The sequence below is a fragment of the Gopherus evgoodei genome, chromosome 17 (assembly GCF_007399415.2).
Source record: "Gopherus evgoodei ecotype Sinaloan lineage chromosome 17, rGopEvg1_v1.p, whole genome shotgun sequence".
NCBI lineage: Eukaryota > Metazoa > Chordata > Testudines > Testudinidae > Gopherus > Gopherus evgoodei.
This window is the reverse complement of record NC_044338.1, coordinates 2,569,149-2,595,185: the sequence shown is the minus strand read 5'-3', so window position 1 is coordinate 2,595,185 and position 26,037 is coordinate 2,569,149. Positions and strand designations below refer to the sequence as shown.

The 26,037-nt window shown below is 50.4% G+C and overlaps 1 protein-coding gene across 8 annotated transcripts in view; it reads left to right on the top strand.

The window, feature by feature from the left end:
- The window catches only part of SSH2 (slingshot protein phosphatase 2), a 151,113-nt gene that overhangs the window by 105,644 nt on the left and 19,432 nt on the right, over positions 1-26,037 (top strand). For 6 of the 8 annotated variants that reach the window (XM_030537062.1, XM_030537060.1, XM_030537063.1 and 3 more), the window contains 11 exons: positions 2,632-2,735; positions 7,633-7,697; positions 12,050-12,171; positions 14,680-14,748; positions 15,495-15,560; positions 16,165-16,359; positions 18,131-18,224; positions 18,396-18,524; positions 20,420-20,466; positions 22,023-22,169; positions 24,740-24,940. In XM_030537062.1, coding sequence (XP_030392922.1) covers positions 2,632-2,735; positions 7,633-7,697; positions 12,050-12,171; positions 14,680-14,748; positions 15,495-15,560; positions 16,165-16,359; positions 18,131-18,224; positions 18,396-18,524; positions 20,420-20,466; positions 22,023-22,169; positions 24,740-24,940 — 1,239 coding nt within the window. Of the gene's footprint in view, positions 1-2,631; positions 2,736-7,632; positions 7,698-11,591; positions 11,753-12,049; positions 12,172-14,679; positions 14,749-15,494; positions 15,561-16,164; positions 16,360-16,572; positions 16,753-18,130; positions 18,225-18,395; positions 18,525-20,419; positions 20,467-22,022; positions 22,170-24,739; positions 24,941-26,037 lie in introns of those variants that run through there. The other 2 variants (XM_030537066.1, XM_030537067.1) reach the window with 2 other exon arrangements.

Genomic DNA, 26,037 nt, shown 5'->3' with positions numbered 1-26,037 from the left:
AAATGCTGAACTCTGTTCCTTTTCTGCCTGTTTCCCCCCAGCGATAAATATCAACCGCCCTTCTCCCCTTAAGAATCCCTGTTCATGCTGGACAGAGCATGGGACTATAGAATAGACCAGGGCTGGAGAGTGTGGGCACAGAACGTTCTCATCCCTGGAAGACTAATACCAATATAGCTGAACCATATAAGCAAACAGATTTTAATTCAGTGTTTGAGCTGCCCAGCCCTTCATGCGCTTTCTTCTTAATCCCCTAAAAGTATCTTCATAAATGGTCATATTATGTCAACCTTCTGGAGAAACAGGTGGAGTGGGAGGCCAATATCAGTGTTTCTGAATGGGATGCCGATATCAGTGGCTGGCTGGGCGGGTTAAGGGGTTGCTGAGAAGACTGGCTGTGCCCGTTTCATGTTTTTCTAGCGTCAGTCCTTTTGAGAGGAAGCTGCAGCTGGCAGAGGAAGGGGGGGAAGTAATTCCTTTGTCGTTAGCATTTGTTCCCCTATAATCTCATTGGATGGAGTGGCTCAGCATAGCCGAGAACGGTGTTTTGTCCGCATGATCTCGAGCTGGTGGGTCAGCAGCCTTGTCCAGCAACCTGTTCTTCTAGTGGCAAAATCAGAAACACGCTTCTGTGAAGCAGGAAGCCAATACAAACTGGGAAAAATGAAGTTACGAGGAAGTGAGGCCCAGCAGGAAGATTTCACAGAATTAGTGGTTTCAAGATAACTGAACATTTTCTTGGTACGTCCAAAGTGAACTTCAAGGCACTGCATAGCCTGAAGTCTCTGTAGAGAACATAATTGTCACATGGTGCCAGGGGAGCTGTTGGCTAAAATTCTTGGCCTGGGAGGTTCTGAGGGACTGTTTTTTTTTTCCTGAGAAAACATCTGTTCCGCATGCCCAGTGATGCATCTTAATTTAGCACAATAACGATTCTTTACCCTGTTTGATGTAGGAAGAATTTTTCTTCCTTTTGACATTCTGGTGTGTTGGACCAGCACACTAAAGAGCTGGCGAGTTGTGGGCTGAAAGAAAAAGGCCTCTGAGGAAGTGTACAACTGCCAGGGGAAAAAAGCACGGCACGGGGAAGGAGCTCTAGGCTTGAGGGCTCCCTTGAGCTGTCTCTGCATCCCACTTCGGGTGCCATTCCAGGGCTGGGGCAATCCACTCTTCCCATGGGAGTGTGTGGAGTTAGAGCAGATACGAGAAGGGTTTTTGTGACTGAAACGTGCTCTTGCAAAGCGGTCAGGATATCCCGCGGTAAGGCCTCTGTTCAGGAAAGCACTTGTGCACATGCTGGTCCCATTGACCGCTCGCACTGGGTGACAACTGCATTCTCTACAAAGCCTTTTTCTTCAGTGGGGCTTAAGCATGTGCTTAACTGTACGCATGTGCTTAGATGTTTTCGTGAATCAGATTGCTAGGACAGCCTTTGATCTGGCCACCGTGGTGAAGAGGAAGTACATGCGAAGAGTGTTAACTTGGCATAGGTTAGCTTTTGTCCATTTCTTGTAACTTTTCATTTTTCTCAAATACGTGGAGTGGTTTTGTGCTGTTTTCTATCTTCTGTTTCATTAACTCGGCCTTTGAGAGGGGAATAGTAGTAACCTGTCGTATATAACTTGAGAGAGGCATGTAAAGAGGTTATTAGTCTCGTGGGTGAACGAACCCAGCGAGCTGGTTTCTCATGGAAGGCATGGAGCTGTTGTGCACAATGGCAGGGACTCTCATATCCTGTCTAGAACGTGCATAGTTCATCCTGTTACTCTAGCATTGTCATTTTGGATTTACTACTTTTTAATGTTTGTGAGGTTTTCCCCTTTCAGTTCGGAGTAAAACAGGTGCCCCAAGCTCTGTGTAACAGGATGACTTAATCCCAGCCGAGTTGTGCTAAGAATCATGTTTTCCTCAATGAGCTACAACAGATGTATGTTTTAACTCTTGAAGTAGCTTTCTTTTTTTCCTTAATGTAAAATCTTTTTCAGCAGAGGGTCTGGCTGATCTCTGTGTAGCTACTTCAGCAGTGCACTTCATTCTTCATGTCACTTGATTTAAGGGCAAAATCAAGCCAGGGAAAGGTATCTTAAATTAACAGCATTATGGTTTTGCTTTTAATTTATTTGAGTCTCTTCATGAGCCAATTATCATACAAATCATCAGACAAAAGAGTTTTATGGTCCATTAATCTGTTGGACGGACTGATGGTCCTTCAGCTAACTCTAAAGCAAGGCATCTGCTGCTATGGGGCATCAACTATCTCTCAGAACAACAAAGCCCAGGATTAGCCAGATCCGTTACATTATGGATTTCAAGCACTGATATACATATTGCCACGTGGAAACATCTACCCAGACGTCTAGGCTTCCAAATCAGAAACACTTTAGGGCAGTGCCCCAACTGCTTTATGGGCACTTTAGGGCAGTGCCCCAACCATTGCTCTCAATAGTGCTACCCACACGATTAACTCTCTGCAGGGTTCAGAGCATGAATGTATTTCTAGAGGGGAAAGAAACTAATTGTCCTTCACCAGCACCGTGGTTTGGGTCTAAGTATCTTCCCTCTCCAGGGCCCTTGTTTGTCGTGGTGCTTTCTCTCCTTTCTACTGGCTCATTAGTTTTCTTTCCCTTGCAGCATCAGCGAAAGCTTCCTCACTGTGAAAGGTGCAGCTCTCTTCCTGCCCCGAGGAAATGGCTCCTCTACCCCTAGAATCAACAACAGGCGCAACAAGCATGCAGGTAAATACACTACCTCTGTTTACATCCGACAGCCCAGATCTTCCTGACTGCCCGGTCCCCTAAATTCTCCTCTTTGGGATTCGGTGCCAACCCACCAAAAGCCATGATAGTGCCACTCTTGGCTTTCCTCTGACATTCATCTCTCAAGGCTGCTACACGTCATGTTGGTAGACCTAAGGGTCCCAGTAATATAAACGTGAATGCAGCAATCGCTTCCCAACAAAATCCGAAGTGCTCGGTCTGTCTTTTCACCAACATGGTGATTTATTCAAGCGATCGTGACAGCACGTTGATGTGGTCACTGGTTCTACATAAGCAGCTGAGTTGCAAAGGGTGCAAACTCTTCCCGTCCAGTAACATTATTGAAAGTGCATTAGTGCAAATGCGTCTGCCCCAAAGGATGATGTCCTGCATTATTAGTATATTCAGTAACCTTTGTATTGGGGTCCATGTGTGAAGATTGGTGCATAACCTCCAGACCCTGGGGTAGTCTGGGATGAGTAACTGCTCTCCCTGGTCTGTAAACAGCTTGTTTACTGACAGCAAAAATAAAGACCTCTTTCTAATTCTGAGTGTGGTGGGAAGCATTAGGAGTCTGTTAATATGTCTTTTATTCAGATAGACTCGTGTACGGAATGAATAATATGAAGCGAGTCAGAATTCCACCCTCTTTGTCTGCTGGAAGCTTGATTTGTTTTCTGTTTTGATCCTTTGTTGGAAAAGTCAGTCTCTGAATAATGAAACGCAAACGCTGTAGGGAAGATGGTTGCTCAGTGTGTACATGGTGCTGATTCATGGATGGCACTTCACAGGCATCGGAGAGTCTCTGATTTTTTCCCCCTTCATTAAACAGTCACTGGCGGGGGGAAGGAGGATGAGGGGACATATAATGTTGAGAACTTTGAACTTCCACCTGGGGCAGAGACAAAAACCAAAGAGGATGGATTCAACTTTGTCCTTTGCAAAAAGCAAGCACCCAAAAGCGTGACTCCAGTTGGTTCCAGCCATGATTTCCATGGCACTAGCATGTTGTTAGAACATCACCCAGCTGCACACCCTGCAGAACCAGAGAGATGATCAGCGAGAGTCTCCTCCATACGCGCACCCCGCCCCACCTGCCAATGTTAACACTTCTAAGGATGAAGTCAGGAGTCAGAAGATTGTCTTTCCCCTCACCCCCGGCTGAAAACATGGCCGGAGCAGTAGCTGAGCTGTGGGAGGCTGGGCTGGGGCATATGAAGACCCTGCCTTTCAAAGAAATTAGAATGGGCTGAACACTGGTTTAAAGCCAGTCTATTTGGCTGAGGATTGAAGTGAACCTGTCTGTGGTATGTAAGTGGAGCCAGCATCTCTCAGAACTGATGCCTTGACCTGTTTTTTTTGTTTTCACTCTCCAAAGCACTGTGCACAGTTACAGCCCGAGTTTCTGCTTGACAGATGCTCTATTCGCTTTACCATGCAGAGAGGACCACCTGGCCAGGATCACAGCTGAATTCCATCCAGCTGGGATAAAAGAACAGATCAGGCAGTGGTAGCATAAACAGAACTATGGCTGTCTGGTGCCCAGACTCCATGTGTTAAAGCTGACTCCCAAAGGGGTCACATTCTTACATCAGGGGTACAGTTGGCTGAATAAGAAAACACTCGTAGTGAATATGGAGTCTACAGAGATCACATTTCTGCAAGGGCAAACCTGCTTTGGTGTGATCGCCTGCAGCACTGTATTTTGTATTCTAGGAGGCAGTGTGGCCTACAGGATAGAGCACCGGATTGGGAGTCAGTTGACCTGGATTTTGTTCTGGTCCCTACATACTTGTGCTATTTGTTTATATTGACCTAGTTTCCACTTTTTGTAGAACACTCTTGATTTTTAGATCATTGAAGATCTGGTTAAGCCAGGGTAGTCTCTTGCCATACATCCTATCTTTCCTGCACAGTGGGGTAATTTGCTCTTGTGCCCTTAATGTCTCTCTGAAAAACTGCCAACTGTCTTCTATTGATTTTCCCCTTAGACTTGCTTCCCATGGGATCTTACCTACCAACTCCCTGAGTTTGCTGCAGTCGCCTTCTTGAAATCCACTGTTTTTATTGTGCTGTTCTCCCTCCTACCATTCCTTCGAATCTTGAATTCTATCATTTCATGATCACTTTCACCCATGCTGCCTTCCACTTTCAAATTCTCAACCAGTTCCTCCCTATTTGTATATTACGTATATATTTTAATATAAGTGCACACAGCGAGTCCTGTCTAAGAAGTAGTAGTATCGTTGCCTGGTGAAATCAGCTACACCACACAAGGTAGAACAGATCTGAGCTGTACAGTCTTGGACACAACATGGTTCCAATTTGTGAACCAGCCATGGGTGATGAGAGGAGTATATGGAAACAAAATCTCCATCTCTGATCTTGGCCTTTGCCTGGCTCAGCACCACAGCTTGCTAACCTCTGGCGCAAACAGATTTCTCTCCCGGCCCTGAGACAAATGGAGAAGGAACGCTTTTCTAATCTCTTCCCCCTCATTCAGCGGGAGTGTGGGAGTCCCCGCAAACAAGATATTTATTATTTCACAACAGGAAATATTTAATGCTTGCCCCATGGCTTTTTAATAGCATCACCCCTAAAAGGGGGAAATTGACTAGTTGGCAGATTGACCAGCTAAGAAAACAGCCTTCCACGCTTGGCTTCTGCCCATGGCTCCCTCTCTAGCGCTGCCAGGTGGTGCCTGGCAAAACCCACTGTGTGAAGGGAGCTAACTTGTGTGTTCGTTTGGACTCTGTCAGGGCTGGACTGAGCCAAGAAAAGATATCATGGCTTCCCAAGGGGATGTGGCTACCTAAAGTTAGAAAAGTGCAACATCCCATCCTGGCTGGTAGCTTATACCCCACCTGCCAGCCCAGTTTAACCAAAGTCAGCCCTGTGTTACCACTGTGCCCCACTGGGAGTTGTGTTAGAGATGTGGCAGCTGCCCTTGAAATCCCAGTGGTACCAGCCCGACAGGGCCCAATAACAGGGTAACATGGTGTACCCCCCTGCCCAGGTCCCGCTCAGCATTTTGGGGTGTATAACGCCCGGTGTTTGCATCGCTCACGTGGGGCGTGAAAGAGGAGCGAAGCTGGCCAGAGATGTTGTATCTCTCTCTGGTGTAAAGTTTAAAGCCTCCAGCAGGGTTGATTGGGCTGTTGGCCAACAGGGAAATATGGGGAAATACAAAAAATCTCCTTCCATATCAGAAGGATAAAATATCTCCCCAACTGGCCCCTCCAAGTCTCCCAGAGAGAGAAACCTGCTCGGCAACTTGCTCTGTCTTTCCTTGAAATCAGCAGCTGGGAGGGAAGCTAGCAATAGTGTATGCCTAGGGACTTCACCTCCTAGGTGCAGTTCGCAGCTCCAGCATGAAACAGTGGCTGATTGTTAAAGACCCTAAGGGCTGTAGCTGTGTTTTGTCTAATCTGATCTGGAAAAGGTTTGGGGCACAGAGTGTTTCACTTTCTTAGCCTCTTACTGTCAGAGAAGCCTTCGTGCGCTGGGGGGCGGGGGGGGGGGGGGTCAGACTCCAGGTGTTGCTCCTGCCAGGAGCCATCTGGAGCAAGGAGATGTATAACTGCTGGTGAGAGAAAGCTCCAAGCTCCCACTTCCTGTTTGCCCTCTTCCTGTGTCTCCCCAGCCCCACAAGGCCTTGAATTCAAGTCCCTTCTGGTGGAGGGGGCCAGATGCTGCCACTAGCTCTCTTCAGCACTGCAGGTGATGGGGAGCCATTCTGGAGCAGTGTAAGGTACTCGCCCAAGGACCGGGTGCAACATTTCTCCCATTCTCCCAGCCCCTGCCTTCTTGGAAACCTTGGGGCCCAGATTCCCTGCATGGCAGTGCAATATGCTGTCCCTAGGAGGCGCTGGACCAAGGTTTCCATAACCTTTAATGTCCACAAGACTCTCTAGTGCTGATCACTTGCTCCCCTGAAACATTTGTCCTTCCCTAAGGAGCCGGTTAACTTGTCTAAGCTTTCCACCTGCATGAGAAAGGGGAGGGTGGAAGAATGGACCCTCCGCTCCTCTGTGGTAGCTGCTACCTGGCAGGCCACCAGTCCCCTCCCCGGGGTTGCAAGTGACTTTCCCAGGTGGCTGTTGCAGAGAGGGTCTCTTGCTGGAGGTTGTGTTGCTCGCTGACATTTCATAGAGTGAGTGAGATGCTTGCTGGACAGACATCCCTCTTTCTCCATGTCCTGAGCAGCAGCACTGCTGCCAGTTCTCACTCCAAGGCGGTGCAAAGGGAGTAGATTTAGGCTGGGAATTAATCTGGGTTTGGTTTGTGAATGCCTGCTGGCTTGGGAAGGTGTGCTTCTCCACGCCCTTTCATATTAACAAGCTTCTAATATATTGATCAGCTGTAATAGCACCTGCGTCCTTTCTCAGTGCCACCAATAAACCAGTAGGTCGCATTTCCAGCTAACGTTAATGGCTCTCCTGATATCCTTGGCAGGCAGCTGGGGAAACTGTTGGGTGGGGGTGGCACGTGAACCAAAATGGGAAAGCGTTGCTCTAAGAAAGGAGTAGATTGTACATCATGGGGGAGTGCAGTCACTGAACTGGGTGAAGGAAATGGGACAACCCAGATGTGGGGGACACAAGACTACAATGAGGCTAGGACATAGTGTTCAGAAAGAGGTCTTAGAGGGACAAACATTACCCAGAGAGTGCAAGTCCTGTCTGCCCAGAGAGCCTGGTAATGGCACAGAGCAAAGAGCTGATGACAAAGAGAGATGCTAGTCACTTCGGCGCAGATAAAGGTGGAGCTGGCAGCAGCCAGGACAGCACCTGCCCAGGGGATATTTGGGATGCCAGGAGGTAGGACGTGACTAAAGGTGTTTATGTGCGTCCTCACCTTTCCCTTTCTCCTTCAGGGGATCTCCAGCAGCACCTGCAGGCCATGTTCATCCTGCTCCGGCCAGAAGACAACATTCGACTGGTAGGTTGGCTGTTTGACTTATGATGATAAATAATCTGTGACTGTTCATGTGTGGCTAGGTTCCACTGAGAGGTGCTGCAGAGTGACCAATGAAAGCTGCAGTACGTATCCATTTCAGTGGCTTTGCTATCGAAATCCGGAAACTTGTTTACAGCCCAGACGTTCCCAAGAAAAAGGTGCAGCCAGCTCACTGATTTGTCCAGTGAGACAAGGGTTGGACAATGTTTTGACTCAAGGGTTCTGCGTAATTTGGTGACTAATGACCACAGGTGCTCAGGATATGAAAGATCCCATAGCAATTGTCATAAGAATTAAGAACATTACCCTGGTGTCTTGGTTGAATTCTAAATTGCTGATGATTAAGGATACAATTTAGTCAAGGGTATTTATAGTACAAGTCGTGGACAGGTCATGGGCAATAAACAAAAATTCACTGCCTGTGACCTGTCCATGACTTGTACTATAAATACCCTGACTAAATCTTTGGGGGGAGAGGGTTTCTTTGCTGTGGGGGTGCCCTTGGGGAGGTGCTGCTGAGGGGGTCAGTGGCATCAGTTGCCAGGACCTGCCAACAGTGGCTGCTCCAGCCATCCTGGGACCACTGCCAGGGGGGCCAGCCACATCAGCTGCTGCAGAAGTGTCAGAGGTTATGGAAAGTCATGAAATCTGTGACTTCCACAACCTCTGTGACAGACACAGAGCCCTACTAATTATATCCAGCCTACCTGAAATACCCCCCTGTAGGTCATTTGGGTTCTCTTCTTCCCTTTCTACGTCATTGCATGGTGTTACTGTGGGTGTTGAAGAGCTGCCATGTACTACCCCAGATGTGACTGCATTCCCTTAGTGGAAGAAGAAATCGCTGTATGGCTTGTGCCCATTTGCCGCGGTGTTATGAGCAGGGGCTCGTTGGGTAGTTAGCACACTGAGATCCTCCGGTGAAAGATGCTATGGAACTGAAATGGTGGCGTTACCTTTGTCCTGGGTGCCTCCAGAACCAGAGAGGAGTGACAGCCAGTCCCTCCAGCCAGATCTGAACATTTCAGAGATCTTCATTGGCTTTCTTGTTGTCCATTAGCATTGATGGGCTTTCTTGTGTTGTCTGGATGCATTGCTTGAATCTGTCACAGCAGTTTATACCCCACCAGGCCTAGCCAAGCACCAGAAGAGACATTCCAGCTCTGCTAGTTTACACTTTCCTCCTGGCTTTCCCTGTAGCCAGCCCTTCCTTACACGCAGAAGAGGAAAGCAGCTGATGTTACTGCAAAGCATGTGCAGTTTAAAAAGGAGCCTGGTGAGCGCTTTGCAATCGTATGTGTAATAACACAGCCCAGACAAGCCAGAGGCCTGATGCAGAATGCCATGCGCATGCAGAGCACTCATGTCCCAGGGGGCCCTTGGCATCTCACAGATTGGGGCCCGAAGTCAGAATGTTTGAGGCTGCGTTACTCAGCAGTATTGCTGGCTTCGCTGTGAGACCAGTTTGCCCTGTTAACGGCTGAATAAGGATTGTGTAGGCTAAGACACACAGCCTTTTGTGTGGCATTCAGTGCGGAATGCTAGTGTCTTGCACAAGGCTGAGGTCAGAAGTCCATCTGAATTGAATTGATTCCTCACAGATGAAGGGTGCACAGAGCTGCAAGAGACTCATTTAAAATAATACGTTCAGCTGAGACTTGTAGTGTAAACAGCATAAAAACCCGTTCCTCTTCTTGTGTGTTGGCAGCTGCTCTTTGGAGGGTGAGTGTCACTTTTTAGAGGACAGCGGAAGAGTCTGCGTTTGTTCCGGTTGGAGCAATTGGCAGACTTCTCAGGGACTCCAAGGGGAGCAGGATTGGGCCCTTTAATGGACCGGTGTAAGACCAGTAGCAGGAAGGCAATGGGTTAAGTTGCAAAAGAACCTTCTGGAATGCGGAAGAATGTAGAAATTGGGCAGCTGACTTTTAAACTTAAAAAATCTTGTTCTGCATCCAAACCAAATTTCCAGCTTATAAATTCTCCTGGTCCTGTTGTAGGCATTGCTGGCTTCTGTACTCTCTATGTAGGTGACAGGTAAGACCTCTGTATCGGCTTCGGACCTGCATAATGTGCTTCCATGTGGGTAGCTAAATATTGCATGAGGTCATCTGTGGTCAAAACAAGCTTGTAGCGGAGGGGAAAGCTGTGTTGTAATCACAGCATGTTGTCTATAGACAGACCCTGGTTACAGCAATGGGTGCAATAGATTTTATATTACTGGTACGTAGGTAAGTTCCATAATTTGAGAAGAGAACGTTCTCTCGCCTGGATCAGCTGGTGGTGTCCCAGTGGCTCTGCGTAACCCACCATTGCTAGGACAGCCATGTCATTTGGGTGCATAGTAATTGATGCAGCTGATTTTGTTGTGCTTCATCACTGCCATTGGTAGAGAATGAGATCCCGGTGTGGAGGAGGAGACTGGGAATTGCAGCTCCCTCACAGGCATGTTGAGACTCTACTTGAGTTCCTCTGGTGTCACCTGGTTTAGAAGTGCAGAGCTAATTATTGATTATTCCAGTCAATTTAGCGAAACAGATTGCCTCAGCTGCACCCCTGGTGCTCTCAGCGGGCGCACGGGTATTAAATGCTGATCCTAAAAAGTCAGTTTCTCTTAATCATTCCTATGAAAATCCTATCTCAGTGACTTGAGGCCATGTGACCTTTGACACCTGCTTGGGCAACCCTGCGCTAAAGGGTCTTACATTAAAACCACACAGCTAATTACAGCTACCTAGATTGGTTTAGTGAAGTAAATTAGATTACACTAATCCTCTGGCTGCAGACAGGCCTCTGGAGCCTGGGACAGGTCCCTGGGCGCAGGGTGGTGGTTGTGCTGCTCACTGCTTGCTCGCTCTCTTGGTTTTATCCTCTGGGGTTTGTGCCCTAATGTGGGTGGAAAAATTGAACCACCAAGACCCCTGTTGTCCTTTGCTCTTTGGGGTCATTCACAGCCGTTTCCTCTGCGGTCTGGTGTCAGCTGCTAGTCCTGGAAGTCGCCCCTTTGGCAGTGATCCCGTCTGGAAGGGCTGGCCTGCAGAAATGCAAACTCATGTCCCTGCTCCTCGTTGGAGCAAGGAATGAGAAGGCAAATCAGGCTTGCATGACTGCTCCTGAGCAGAGTGGGGGGAGGGCACCTCTCCCACCATGCAGTGTCTTCCAGTCTGCCAGCACCCCTTGTTGTGGTGCTAGTCTGCTGTAGTGTTGAATGGGTCTGGTCTAGTGGTGGCTGAAATGCCAGTCCCTCCTCTGTGCCAGCTGTTGCTGCTGCTACAACCCTGGGAGGCTTCCCTGGTGCTGCTCAGGTAGACAAGGCTCTTCTCATCCTCATTGGCTGCCCACGGCTCATGAAAAGTTCAGGAAGCCGTGTAACAATGTGAATGTAAACACTCGACTAGGGGCTAGATTAGACTGCCCAAAGCCAAACATGACCCAAGAGATCATCATTAAAACATCTCCTCCCTAATGGCATCCCAGTTTATCTTTAATTGGGTTTCTGTGACTAAAATAACTGCAAATGTCTTGGGACCAAGCCCAAAAGCATGAAAACCAAATGGAACTGCCTACCACAGATCCATGTAGGCACACCTGGCCTAGGCAAATGCACTCTGTCTGTGTGCCATCCCCTTGGCATGCCACAGCTAATCAGCTGCTGATCTTACGAAGACTTGCTCAGGTCATTTGAATGTAGTTCCTCTTGGCTTCTTGTAAATATACCGGGCTCTGTGATGCAGCCTTCCTGGATCTTGCTGACTTGCCTCTCTTGCGGTCAGCTCTTGTTAAAAGCACTCCGGAAGGCTGCTGCCTGAGTTTCACCAGCTGTGCTTGGTTTTGCGGGGAGAGAATCAACTAGTCAGTTGTTTAAAGAACTACCATAATTCGGTGTGGATAGCTTCAGGGAGGGACCTATTTCTCTGAAATGCTACGTAACTTCTGGCTGGTGCTGAGCCTCCCTCTGTGCCCATCAGGTTCAGAGCGCGCAGCACCTCCTAGGACTAACTATGCCAACTTGCCCAGAGGACTGTGACAGCTATCCCCAGGTACTGATGGCAGTAGTGGTTGAATGCAACCTGGCTGAGCAGGGCAAATCTGCAGGCGAGTGCTTGGTGGGTGTAGGGTGCAGATCCTGGGTCTGCGAGAGCTGAGAGAACGATTCCAATTTCTCTGTTTGCTGCAGTACTGTGTACCCAGTGTAGAGGCTCTGGTCTTCTGTGCTGGTGCCAAATGCCTTGCTGCTTGTTGTGCCTCATAGCGCACGGGGGGGATGCTTTGTAAAGTCACAACTCTGCGTTTAACTGCCTTGACTGCTGATCATTTTTTGTCTCCTTGACCCTTAGGCAGTAAGACTGGAAAGTACGTACCAGAACCGCACTAGATACATGGTTGTAGTGTCAACCAATGGCAGACAAGACACTGAGGAAAACATTGTCCTAGGAATGGATTTCTCTTCCAATGACAGGTATCTAGACAGACTGCTTCAGCCTCTAGATTCTCCACTCCAGCACCGTTCTCCAGCCCCCAAATTGCCTTCCGATATCTTGAAAGAGGGGTGGGGGAGCCTGGGGGCTTGGTGCAGCTCTGAAACACAAACCTGAGGCTGTCGGACTTGGGACGTAGGGAAGCAGCACAGAGTTGGGAGGGACAGAGGATGTGCAGCATTTGGAAGTCCCGAAAAATAGGGTAACCAATGTCCCATGCGGGTGTAGGAGTTTTGGAAGCAGTAAGCGGCAAGACTCAAAGCCCTGCTTTTATCCACAGCTTGTCTGATTTCCCTAGTCTATACAATAAAAAACTATACCAATAGATGCCTTTCCCCGGGTCAGGGGAAGCAGTCAGATGTGCAGCCCCTTGCTGAGGCCTGGAGGGGGCTCGGTTGTGGTGGGGGCACAGAGGGCCCGAAGGAAATGCCAGGCGCTCCGATGGCAGAGCTTACGCAGTGCATGCGCTCTCCAGCCATTTGTGTGTCAGCATGGTGTCGTGCTTTCACCGTATGTATGTAAATTGCGGTGACCTCTCCAAAGGGTCGCAAAAATGTGGCAGCTAAGTTTTCTTTGCTGTCTGTGTAACCAGAAGCCATGGAGAGGTTAAAGTAGGACTCTAGGCTCTTTGTAGGGCGTGGGGTGGCGTGGGAGGAAATGCACCCTAAAGCATCACAAACCAATCTGGGTCTTAGCTAAGAGGAGAGAGAAAAGGAACCCAGGTCCTGAGCCCTCCTGTTAATTTCCTGTGAAGTTATCTTGAGAAACAGCGAGTATGCACCAACCCCAGAACATCTGAATAGAGTTGCAGTATGGGAATGAATGTTGCCAACCTCAAAGTTATGTGCGATGCATGTCAGAATTATTTCTCCAGGGTTGTTACACGGCCATCACATGGCTGGCTGAAACCGTTCGCCATTGAAACTGCCTTCCTGGTTGTCATTTAGATATCACAGCAGCCACTATGCTTAATTTGTAGCGGTGTTTGGGAAGCTTGGCTCAGAAACAACTGGGTCAAAGAACTGGGGCCTGTGCGCAGCTGGTGCTGTGTGCAGCAGGATTGAACATCAAACCCGGTGCGTGTCATGGGTGCACTAACACAATTATTATGTTCTTGCACAGAATTCTGTGACCTGGGAATTGCTCTTGGGTCTGGCATACCAGTGCTGCCCCCTCAGAAGTGAGGGCTCCCTGGCACCGAGATAAATGCTGTGCAGGTTTTTTTAGCTTTTTGCTAGTTACTTGGGTTCTAGACTGTCATGCTCTCCCTCTTCTCCCCCCCTCCCTCCAGCCCACTTGCTATTTATAACTCCATACAGACTTGTTGCTAAGGTCCCTGATAAAGGCTCGTGGAAAAGTATCACTAAAAATACCCTGGCCACCTTGGGTCGCCTTTTAAAACTCATTTTTCCATGAGCTCATCTCGTTTAGTCAACAGAAATCGTTGCCTGTGGCTGTCTCCTGGAGCCGGGCATTACGGCCATTCCTGCGTGCGGGTGTGCAGTGAGTGTGCATGTCCACAGTCCATTCTGAGTCTGTTTGCCGCCCCTGAGCTCCAGTCACCCAGGTGGGTGTTAGGCAGCACACAGAGTCCAGTGCGAAGAATTGGAGAGCCGGACAATAGAATCTAACACTCCCTGAAAGCACCTGCTTTGATCACCCAGCAGTTTCCTCCTAATTTGGGTTTGCCTTTTCCCCTTGGCAGCCTGACACACACAGTTTTTTCCCGTCAGTTCTTCCATCACTTTATTTCTGCTTTTATCCCAGGGTTTCCCTCTCTTTCAGAGAGGACAAAGCATTTCCATGTGACCAAACATGACATGCTAGTCAAATGAGGGAAAAGACATAGCAGCTATTGGAAGAACAATGAAATTTCCTGTAAGCGTCTCTTGTGGCAGCATGAGCTTAGCCACATGGGGGCAAAGGGAAATGCGCAGATGAGGGTGGTGTGCTGCAATGCACAGCTTGCCATACCTTCCTTCCCACTGCCATCCTTCAGAGGAGCGTTAAATTACACTCCCCTGAGCTCCTAGTAGCTGTGTCTGAATGACCAAGAAAACAGAGAACCCTGGATTCCAAAGTCGTAGCTAGAAATGAGCCACAGGTGTTGGCGAACCTGAAAGAAATCAGAACAGTTCCTTTTGTTCAAGTGTAAAAACCTTGAGTTGAGTGAAAATTGGGTGACCTGGCCTCTGCCCTCCTGCATAGAGCCTGCTGCTCTGAATTCACTTCAGAATCCACCCTGGAAATACACTAACGTTACAAGCTTGCTGCAGGGGGACGAGCATACCCCAGCTGTGGGTAACAGCCCATATCAAACACTGCTTGCACTTCCAAGGACACCTGTGGAGAACAAGACACAGGTTAGAGAGGGGTCTGGTCAGTATTTCAGATCAATACAAATGAATTTGCAAGCACTGCTGTACAATTTTCAGAGTAGCTGGGGGAAGCGGATGGCACAGCGGCTGACCTTCTGTTTCTTATTACAGTAGCACTTGCACAATGGGCTTGGTACTGCCGCTGTGGAGCGACACCCTTATTCACTTGGATGGGGACGGGTAAGTGTCTGGGCAGCAGAGGGCTTCCATGTTCTGTTCGTTACACTGCTCACAGAGGAGACTGTGTGGAATTGCATTCAAATTATTGTCAGTATGGGCAGTTCAGGCCGCCCTTCAAATCACAGTAGTCGTGGGAGACGGCAACCAATTGCTTTGCAGTTAGGCAGCAGCTTATGCATGTGTGTGCATGAGCTGCTGTTAAGAAGGTTTCACTCTGTATGTGGGGAGGGGCCGGGGGTGAAAGCCACTGAAAAGGGATCCTATCAGGTGTTGCTGTGGAGCACCTGTAGGGACAACCATCTTCTGCTAACGTTAATACAAGTGTGATGTCTTCATTGCCCCATGTTCTCCTCTATTGTAAACTGCTCTCAGTGCCCAGAGGGTGACCTTTGCTGCTTTGGTTGCCTCACTCAGCTGTACTGTATCGTTCCCATTTCTGGCTTTGAACTTGAGTGTAGCCTGGGTAAACTGCTCACCTAGGCACTGCTGCTTCCGTGGCTGACCAGCGCCTTTATTTCTGCCAGTCTCCTGGCTTCATCGCTGAACAGCAGCCGCTAAAAATGAGCCTGCCCAGAGCTGTACCATGCTATCCGCATCAGTCCTCTAGCGCAAACTGTCCAAACCAGTCCGTGCCTTGGATTAGCCCTTTGCTGGCCTGGCTGGTTACAAGTTAATGGTTGTTAGCTGAAAAAAGACTCCGTGATAAGTATCTCATTCTTAATGGGTCCATTTTTTTCTTTCACCAGTGGGTTCAGCGTCTCAACAGACAACAGGGTCCATGTGTTCAAGCCAGTGTCCGTTCAAGCAATGTGGTAAGGACTCCCTGTGAGCTGTCCCAATGCTCCTTTATCCAAGGCATTTTAGACACTTCTGCTGTGTGTCACTCACGTCTTGTGAGACCCAGGCGCATGGGCTCAGACACACAGGGAGCTGTGCTCTTCGGGTACAGGAACTGGTGGTGAACAGTGCAGAGTCTGTAACAGCAATGTGATCATTTCTTCAGCTCCAGGGGGCATGTACCCTCGCACGTGTGCAGTGAGTGGCATGACAGGCAGGGCTGAGGGGCTCTCCGAAGGCCGGTGCAAGGTTTCAGAATGATTCCCGTGACGTGTTGCGAAGGGCACTCGGAGTGAGCTGCTGTTTCGTGGGGTTCTTTGAATCAGAACCACAGACCTTTGTGGGGTGTGTGAGTCCAGAGCTGACTTTACAGTCAGGCACTGCATTAAGCAGTGATCTTTCCAGGCAGCTATAGGTGGAGGGTACCACTACATCCTGGTTCAGACCTGGGGACTGACCGACAGAGGCAGGATGTGCTGCCCCATAGCCCAGCCAGCAGCAGTGAACCGGAATGGTGGGACTCTGGGCTTTGTTCCTCATCACTGGGGGGAGATGCTGATGTGTGGGGGCTTCTTCTAGGTCTGCCCTGCAGAGTTTACACAAGGCCTGTGAGGTGGCCCGAAGTCACAACTACTACCCAGGGAGCCTCTTCCTCACCTGGGTCAGTTACTATGAGAGCCACATCGACTCCGACCAGTCTTCAGTCAACGAATGGAACGCCATGCAGGACGTGCAGTCGCACCGGCCCGACTCCCCTGCCCTCTTCACTGACGTGTAAGTCAGCCTGTCTCTGCTGGGCAGAGAGGCTGTGCGTGTGCAGCACCACACCTCCGCAGGAGGAGACGCTGCCCCATGGGATCAGGCTTAGTGCCTTGTCAGCAGGAAGCATTGCAAGTTCATAGGTGGATCCTGGATTAAATAAACATCAAGGCTGGAAGATTAGCTAATGGAGACCCCGTCGTGTCCTTTTCTGTGCTGATTCTCAGCATTTCCCCTGCACTTCCAGAGCTTCGTACAGCCCTCAGTCTGGGCAACACTATCCCCTTTGACAGATGGGGAAGGCAAAGTGACTTGCTCAAGGCCCCAGAGGGAGTCGGTGGCAGAGCTGGCAGTAGAACCCAGGAGCTTGTCTCCTACTTCTGTGCCTGGACCACCAGACCAGCTCAGGTGCTTACATGGGCATGTTACTGGTTTATAATAAACTGGGTTTTTATTTTGTTCTTGCTGCATGGCCCAGAGGCTTTCAGGCCTCTTAGCTGGGAAGCCTCAAGCAGCTGATCCAGTCAGCGTGCCTAAGGATTAAATGTAGGGTAGGGACCAGGGCTTTTATCCCCTGGAGGAACGGGGTGGGAAGGTGCATGATGCTTAGATGCTGGCTGGTGGCGCGCGTCAGGACAGCGACTGAGATGGCCATGCTGGTAGTGGGGCCAGGTTTCCAAGCTGCCCGCTTATGAATTGCTCCCAACCAGCTGTCAGTAATTGTGTAGCCTCTCCTTGCAGCACAGGGAGCAATGGTATTACCTTGAGAGCGCCTTCCAGCTATAGTCCCCACACTCCCTCAAGAATAACGGAGGATGCACCTTTTTGCCATCACAGGCTGCTTGCCCACTGTGTTCCTTCCCATAGATTTCGTTACAGCACGCAGGGCTCAGGTTGTCTTAGCAGAGCAGTGAGTGAATAATCGTATGGGGCATTTCAGCTGCCAATGAGTCTTCATACCTGATTGTCTTTAACGTACAGGGAAGTGAACTTCAAGCCTCTGGCAGGCTGTCAGCTTAATAGTTTGCCATGATTTGTTCATGTTTAAAAAACCCACCCTTTCCCCACTGAAAAATCTGACGGTGGGCCTATGGAGTCCCAGGGAGGGCTCTGTGATTAAAAGCACCAGTATTTTTGTAATTCTCTTACTCATAAACCACCAGCTGGAGAGGAATTCTAGTTGTTCATAAAGCAGAAGCCTCTGTGCATTTGCCGTCTTGGCAGCGTTACAGACAGCTAGAATAGGTGTGAGATGTTACCGCTGGGCCCCATCTCTAGATGATGGGTGAGCCAGCTCAGAGCACCGGAGCTGCAGTACAACTGCCACCATCCTGGTTGATTAGTAAAGCTATTTTTGCAACCAGCGATAAGGCGACAGGCAGCAGAGGCTGGTGGAATGCATGCAGGCTTAGCTGCACTCTGTCTCCATGTAAGGAGGTGTGGAGCTGTTACCTTTCCAAGAAAGGTAAGGGAGAAGCTGAGAGGCTAGTAGGGGGGTAATACACTGCCTGAAGCCACTGGAACAGCAAAATACTGGAGAGGTTTTTATGGAGCCCCATTAAAGTACTGGATCCATCCAGTGGCATTTCTGTTCCATATAAAGCACAGCTGTGAACCTGAGCTGGGTTTAAGGGGGTCCAGAGGTAAAGCGTTAGATTCCTCCCAGGTGGGGATCAGCAGTGTCTCGCTCTAGGTGCATCTGCATAGCATCATTAACCAGTTAAAAAACACTGTGAATCAGCTCTACCCAACCTAGCAGTAAGTGGCTGTTGCTTCCTTCTCCTAGCCCCACGGAGCGCGAGCGCACAGAGCGGTTAATTAAAACCAAGTTAAGAGAGATCATGATGCAGAAAGACTTGGAGAACATCACGTCCAAAGAGGTGAGTGGGGAGCCCGGCATCGCCCATGCTGGGACTATCGGGCGGGAGAATGCTGCAGATGAGGAGGGTGGCTAGCGGGAGCACAGAGAGCACTGCACAACGTGAGCATTGTCCCTTTATTCACCTGGGGAAATGGGAAAATAATTCACCCGGTGTTCTCCTCCTCCTCAGATCCGCACGGAGCTGGAGATGCAGATGGTGTGCAACCTGCGGGAGTTCAAGGAGTTCATTGACAATGAAATGATCGTGATTCTTGGGCAGATGGACAGTCCCACGCAGATATTTGACCATGTCTTTCTGGTAAGCCCTTAAGGCCATGGCCCTGCAAGGTAGAATCCCTTGGTAATCACCGGATCGCTGTGTGACTGAGAACAGGCCTCTCAATGCAAATAACACCTCTTACCTCAAGTGGGCAGATCTCTGTGTGAAGTAACATTCCCATCAGTGGAACAGTAGCTGCTCCGAGAGCTCATGCATTCAACTGATGATGCGTAAGGCGAGGTACTATTGGCTGAGGGCTGGCTGGCAGCTTGGGCGGACTGACCCCAGTGTGATCAATCCAGCCTTGCTGCAGCTCCATTCCACAGCTTCCAGGTGAGGGACGCGAGTCTTAGCTTTGTATTTCCGCGCTCAAACCTGAGTTCGCGCCCTATTTCTACTGGCATGTAACAGTCAAATCCTTAGTCCGTCTCTTCCCATACCAGAGCCTGTGTTGAGGTCACCGGGGTGTGTACCTCTCCTTGGGAGGACACAGCAGTGACAAGGAAAACAAACTGGAACCCAGTCAGGGAAGGGTTGTATAAGTCACAGGTGGAATTACACTTCCTGTAACAATAGAGATGTGTTGAACTCATTTCTCAGCTGGGAACAGAGGAGCCTAACAAAGAACCCTGCAGATTATCCACTTAAGGCCACATAAACATTTTGCCTTTAATGTTGTGCTTACTTAACTGCCTTTCATGGCTGCCAGGGCCTGTCTACTTCCCACACCTCCGAGGCCGAGTCAGCTCTCCCCTTGACTTCCCAGCCTCAAGGGACTGACCCTGGCTTTGTTGGCTTAACCTGAGGTCTGCTTCTGGGTGGAGCCACACCTCCATGAACTAGCCAATCCGTCCCAAGCGAGGAGGCCACGTGTCTCCCTTTCTTGTGAAGATAGTTCCTTCCAGCATCTCCGGAGGAGGCACAGTGCGTTTCAATATGAGCGCGCCCAAGAGATTGGATGGGTGGGGGGAGGCAGGAACAGTGAAGCAGCAAAAGTGTCTCAGGCTAATGACTTGCTTTGCCCAGGTGGTTTCTAGTGAGAAGTTCCTACAAGCTCATCAGATTAGGCAGCAGTAATCCAGGCAGCTTTGGGGACTTGGATGCAAGCAGGCCCATGCAGGGAAGGCTCCACGGGCAGCACCCAGCAAAGTCCATCTCTGTGGCTCGCGGCAGCCAGGGACGGACGCAAGGTAGAGAAGCTAATGAGGTGGCGAAGCGAAAACATGCTTCCCTGGCCTGTTTCTGTGCTCACACAGGCAGAAGGAAAAACTCATGCTGTCTTTGATGTGGGAACCCATGTAGAGAGGGGTCTCAGTGTCTTTTACACACACTCTGCCTCTCTGCAGATAGCGTCTCTCCATGGCACAGGGTCTTGTGTGGGAGGGGGTCTGTCTGTATTTTTCTGAACTAGGTTTCTCAGTGGCTTGCCAGTAGGGTGACCAGATAAAATCTGGACCCTCCCGATATTTAGGTGTTTGTCCCGCGTCCCGACCGATCTTTGGTCGGGACACAATTTGTCCCAATATTTCGTTCAGCCTGCAGCACTTGCCTTCTTTCCTCCCCCCCGGCTGGCGGTGGGACCTCCCTCCGCCCGGGTCCGGATATTTTCTTCCTCTCATCTGGTCACCCTACTTGCAGGAAACTAACTAGGGCTCTACCTGGGTCTGTCTTGCAGGGCTTCCTGTTGCTTCTGGGCGGCTCTGATTGTCAAGTGAGATAAGTGGCTGCGCTTTGAGACATGAGCACTATTTTTTTTCCCTTTTACTGTCTGTATTTTCAACAAATCCCGGTTTACAGCACTGGATTGGCCAGCTACCTCCCTGCACAGCTCGCTGGCTCCCTGCAGCTCGCACCCGGCTGGCGGGGGCCGTCCCCCCGGCGGTGTACACTGCGCTCCACTCCTGCTCATGCTCCCTTTTTTATTCTTTGCACAGGGTTCTGAGTGGAATGCCTCCAATTTGGAAGATTTACAGAACAAAGGGTAAGCAGCTTTGAGCTGTGTAGCAGGCCCCTGCATGCACGCTGCTGAGCATGGGTGGGAAGGCTTTGCCTTACCTAAGTCACTGCACAACCAGATTTCCTGCTGCTGCTGGGTGCTAACCAAGGGCTTGCAAACCTAGCATGGTAACAATGAACTGGCAGAGTACCACCCCAGCCCCCAAATCTCCTGTACGAAGACAGAGAAGGAAAAGGCTCCGGTAGCCCTGACCTTGACTGAAATCCCGCCGACGAGTGCAGGCAGCTGACAGTCACATAGCAACGGGTAACCGAGATCTGCGGTTCCCTCACTGAATAGACAGTGCAGCGCTGGCCGGGGGAGGGGCTTTCTTTGGGCTCCACATGCTGCTCTCCTGAGGTAGGGCGGGGTGGGATGAGACCCTGCATGCGCTGCACAGAGGCACTCCTCACAACCTGGGCAGGCAGCTGCACCGTGGCGAGAAAGCGACAAGTGTGTGTCAAAGCAGCCGTCACTGCCTTAGAGCAGGGGCTGCGCTGAGCATCTTGCAGCTCAAAGGGGTAACGTTCCCCCTCGGTTGCTGTAAGGTTTGGGGTTAGGCGACCCATCTGTAGGCCACATCGATCCAGACAGAACACGCAGGGAACCCACTGGCTTTCTCGCTTGGCCAGGTTGCTACAGCAATCTCTCCTCATCCTGAGCTGAGCTTTTCAGTCCTCACCACCCGACACCTGCTCCTAGCCTGACAAAGGGCATTTTCCCCTGGAAACTCTGCTGCTGTGTCTGCTAAGACATGAGGGCTTGCAGACCTCTCATGAGTTTAGGGGCTCGGGGTTTCTTACATGTGAATACCATGTGCTTCCCTCAGCCATTCACTGCTCAGAACGGTCTGTGCTAGGGAGAAGAATCAAATCTGCCCCAACCACAGGCAGCACCCATCCAGTTTCTCTGGGTTCTGGGCAGCTGCAGAATATGGGAGGGTCCGATCTATGCAACCATCAGGAGTTGCCTCTCTGTGGCCTTAATTCTGAGGCTAGTCTGGTGTCTTGGATTGAAGTGAAGGGCCTGGTGCGAATCCCAGAATGAAGGCGGCTACTCCTGCTTGGGCCCAGGAGAGAGGCGTGTTAGGAGGGTTGTTGAGAGCACGGATCTTCAGGCTAATGCCCTTACAGCCTCGTCTCCTGACGCTGATGGTAACTAGCGCAGTAGGATGGGAGATTGGAAAGGAGATTGTGCGTCTCCCAGCTGGCAGGACGAGATGAAGCTGTATGGTAGCATGTGCTGGCCCTTCTGTGCGGTACAGAGCAGGCTGAACGGACAGGCTGGCCAGCCCTGGTCTGGTTTCCAGTCACAGCAGACTGGAGCCCCTTCCACAGAGACTAGGTTAGAAATCCCCAGCAAACCCATTGCCTGGCCCCACAATCAGTCCCTTCCTCCCTGCATTGACATCTGACTCCCAGCTCGGCTTGCTCTGTCTTGTAACTCTGACTGCTTGGCTCTAAACAAATTCAAAACAAGGCAAAGCCATTTCCTTGCAGAGACAGTCTGTCCAATCTTATCTGCCCTCTGCTTCCACACAGGGTGCGGTACATTCTGAATGTGACTCGAGAAATAGATAACTTCTTCCCAGGCATCTTCGAGTACCATAACATCCGGGTGTACGACGAGGAGGCCACAGATCTGCTGGCGTATTGGAACGACACTTACAAATTCATCTCCAAAGCCAAGTAAGTCTGCACTTAAAGAGCGAGCGCAATACAGCAAGCTCCTAGAAAGGCAATGTTTCCTTCTGGCCCTTCACTCTTTCCAGCTCCCCTTTGTCCTGTGTTAGGATCAGGGCATTTGCATTCTCAGTTCCTGCTGTTGCTGTGTGCAGTGGGCTTTTCTGTCTGTCTGAATTACAAAAAAGTACATGGTAGTAAGAGGGAAATCGCTGCTATGCGGTTGTCCGCTCGGCTGCCCTGCATTTGTAGTGCTTTAGGGAGCTTCTGGGATTTCAGAAACTCGGAACCACCTGAGGTGTTAAACTTCTGTAAAATGTCAGGGGACATAAAACCATGCAAACGCAGCTGTTACTGCCCAAAGGGAATGGGGTTACTTGTTACACAGCCTCCCCGCTGGCGGGTTTATATTAAGAGAGCATCGATGAAGCCCAAACACTCCATTGTGCCCGCGCCGGGCAGACAGGTAACACAGAAGCTGGTCGCACCTGGAGAGAGTTCCTATTCCCTTGTGGACAGGTGGGCAAAACAGGTGTGCCGAGTTGGGAGGACAAGGCAACAGTAAAATTAAGCAGAGGTCAGCAGACACCAGAACAACATAACCGTGAACAAAATCCAAATCGTTCCCTGCGTACAAAGCAGGCAGACACTGCTCTGAATAAAACCCTCATCCGTTAGCACTAAGATGCTTGCTAGGCCTCCTAGCTGAACCGTCACTTCCGGTCTGGTAGCTGGAGGCCATTGGGTTGCCAATACATGTCCTGCTTCTCTGGGTTGTCTATAATAAGCCCAGCAGCCATATGTTTCAGGAAGATGCTGGTCACAGAAACGATGGCATGCATTGCCGGCAAGGTTGGGATGGATTTCCAAGCAAGGGACTGCTTCTAGCCCTCTCGTGTGCGAGGTTTGCATCTGTCTCCTGCCCGTGCCCTAGAGCTGATGACCCGATCGACAGTGGCTGCTTCTCCAACAAATCATTAAGCCTCTCAGATTTACCCTAGCGCTATTTATAGATACATGTCTAAAGCACATCGAGCTCCCTGGTGCAACGAACTTCGTCCTTGTCAGAAATATTCTCCTCTCTGGAGGCACATTTTGTTCCCCATCCTGAATTCACCTGACATTTTAAAGCTAGAAGTTTGTGAGGCAAGTTAGTTCCAGGTTGGGGCAGTTAAAGGCCATTCGGCTCTTGTGTGCCTGTCCCACCTTGCCTTCCCTCCCACCCACCCCCGGCTTTTCTAGAATCACCATCGGGGGCATGTGCAGGGGGAGTTCTGACTTTGCAAGTTTTTGCGTAAAGCATCTTGGGCCAAGTCTTCGCTGCAAAAGAGGTGTGGGGTTTTTGTACCTCCAGATCTCTAGGATCTTGGATGGAGATAGCCATCTGTAAAAACACTCCTCTCTTTGCAGTGAGACTGCAGCCCTAGTGACAGACTCCCTTGATGCAGAGGCCTGTCAGTAACTAACAAATACCTTTTTATCATGCGGATGCAAAGAACACAGGGGCAGGTCTGAACTCTGAAAGCTGTACGGCTGAAGTCCTTGCTGGACAAGGCAAATTACAGCCCGTGCTCCTTCATTTGCCACTTACACTTTGCTGAAGTAAAACCCCTGCATTGCTGGCGATGGAGCAAACCCTTCTCAAGCCAAACCAAACTCCTCACGACCAGCTCTGTACCAAGACTGCTCTGTGTGATGGACGAGAGCCAGGGGTGAAAAACGACTTCATACAGTGAGTCCTGAGCTGCTTGGTACATAGAAGCCTGTTGTGAGAGAGATTGCAACCCCATGCAGTATCTTGGGGGACCCTTTTATTCAATTTGTGAATGTTTTATGCATGATGATCTTCTGCTCCAGGGGAGGGTTACCACGCCTCTCCCAGGAGCTAAGAACAGTGGGGGTGATGAAGGCTCATTGCTGAGACTGTGAACACCTCCAGAGACGTACCAGCTCAGGAGGTTTGCATAGACTGGCGTAACCTGGGTCTTTCAGAGGCCAACAGACAGGGGCTTTTGATACAAAAAGGCTGAGTTGGAACAGACTCGTGGGCTTTGGACTTGATCTTTGTCCGCTCCCACTGAAGGGCTGGAAAGATTTACTAGGGCAGCGTGTCTCAAGTGCACCCAGCTGTTGCTTCTGGCTGTCTTGGTGTTTGCTGGCATCACTGTCAGGGGATCAGCAGCCTGTACCATGCAGCCTCCTGGGAGCTCCAGGCAGCCCCTCCACAGACACACGGGGCCAATGTGTGTGCTCGGCTGGCTTCAGGCCCTGGGCTCCAGCCCATGGCAGCGGGACTCCGGTTTGCAAAAGTTTTCAGAGCAGCCACCAGCAACGGTTGGTTGGCCCCGCACTCTGAGGCCATCCAAAAAATGGTTCTGAGAACCCCTGTTCTAGGGCCCCCAAGGCTGATGGCAGCTCCTGATCTATTTTGTGTGTTCTCTAGGATGCTTTTCCCTTAGAGTGAAAGTGCTTGGAAGGAGCTGTGTGGTAACTTGGATCTCTCCCCTCCAATGTCTGCCTCTCCTGAGCTTTTCAGAGGAGGCTTTAAAATCGTCCTTTTCCATTCCCCGCCCTAGGAAGAACGGGTCAAAATGCCTGGTGCACTGCAAGATGGGAGTCAGCCGGTCAGCCTCCACGGTGATCGCGTATGCCATGAAGGAATACGGCTGGGACCTGGACCGAGCCTACGAGCACGTCAAGGAGCGGCGTGCAGTCACCAAGCCCAACCCAAGCTTCATGAGGCAGCTGGAGGAGTACCAGGGGATTCTGCTGGCGAGGTGAGCTCCGGAGCGGGGCGGGAACGGGCCGTAAGATTCCCAGGACAAATCTGTCTCCTGCCCTGTGTTTCCTAAACACACAATCATTCACCAGCCCACTCTGGCCCAGGCTTATAGTGAAAGGAGAACCGGAAAGGGTCTGAACCCAAGCGGATTGTGCCTCCTTCAGTATGGGTGCGGCAGAGGAGTGTGGGAAGCTGGGTGTGTCCGCTCTCACATGTCAGAAACCTCAGCGGCTGCCCCTCTGGATGAAGCCACAGGCAGCTGTGCCGAGGGCAGGGTGTAGTCCCGACTGCCTGTTGTGGTCGCTGATGTTCAGCCTTGATCTTGTTTTTGTACCACGTACTCTGGGGTTCGGAGCCTTGGTTTAATGATGTTTGTTTTCAGCTGTCACTGAGCGTTTGTCTGACCTGACCACAGGGCCAGCCTAGCAGATATGCAGGCAGGTGCTTGTGTTCCTGCCTCATTCAGAATGAGTGGGTGCTTGAGAGCTGTCTGACAGGCATCCTCTCTTTGCTGTAAAAGAGCATAACATTTGGTCGCGGATTCCATGACTTTAACAGAGCTCCATGACTTCTGCTTCAACCCTGCTTCTCCCCCTTCCCCGTGTGGGGCTCGGGCTGCCACCCCCAACTACCCCCATGCGGGGCTCGGGCATCTGTGACTTACGGTTTATTGCCCATGTCCTGCCCATCCCAAAATCTTAACCTTCTTTACAGTATAAGGCAAGGCAAGGCACAGGGCCCTTGAGTGGCTCCATTGGATTAATTCAGAGCTTCCCTTCGTGGGTGTGCTAGTTCATCGTTCTCTTAGGGCGGGGGTTGGGAAGAGCGCTCCATTTGTGCGGGGAGCCTTAGCTAGTCACCCAAAGCTCCACAGGAGTTGGCGGGGGAGCTGAGTAATCCATCTGAGCAGCCAGTGGCATGACAAGGGCTCTAGGGGGAGGCTCGGCCCAACGCTGGTTCAAAGCCAACAGTGTCCCAGGACTGAACTCAGCTCTGAGCTAGGCACCAACAGAACCGAATGATTCCACTAGCTTGTACAGCATGGCTAAGCAGGAAACCAGACCCCCTCTCTGCAGTCTCAGAAATACGGCC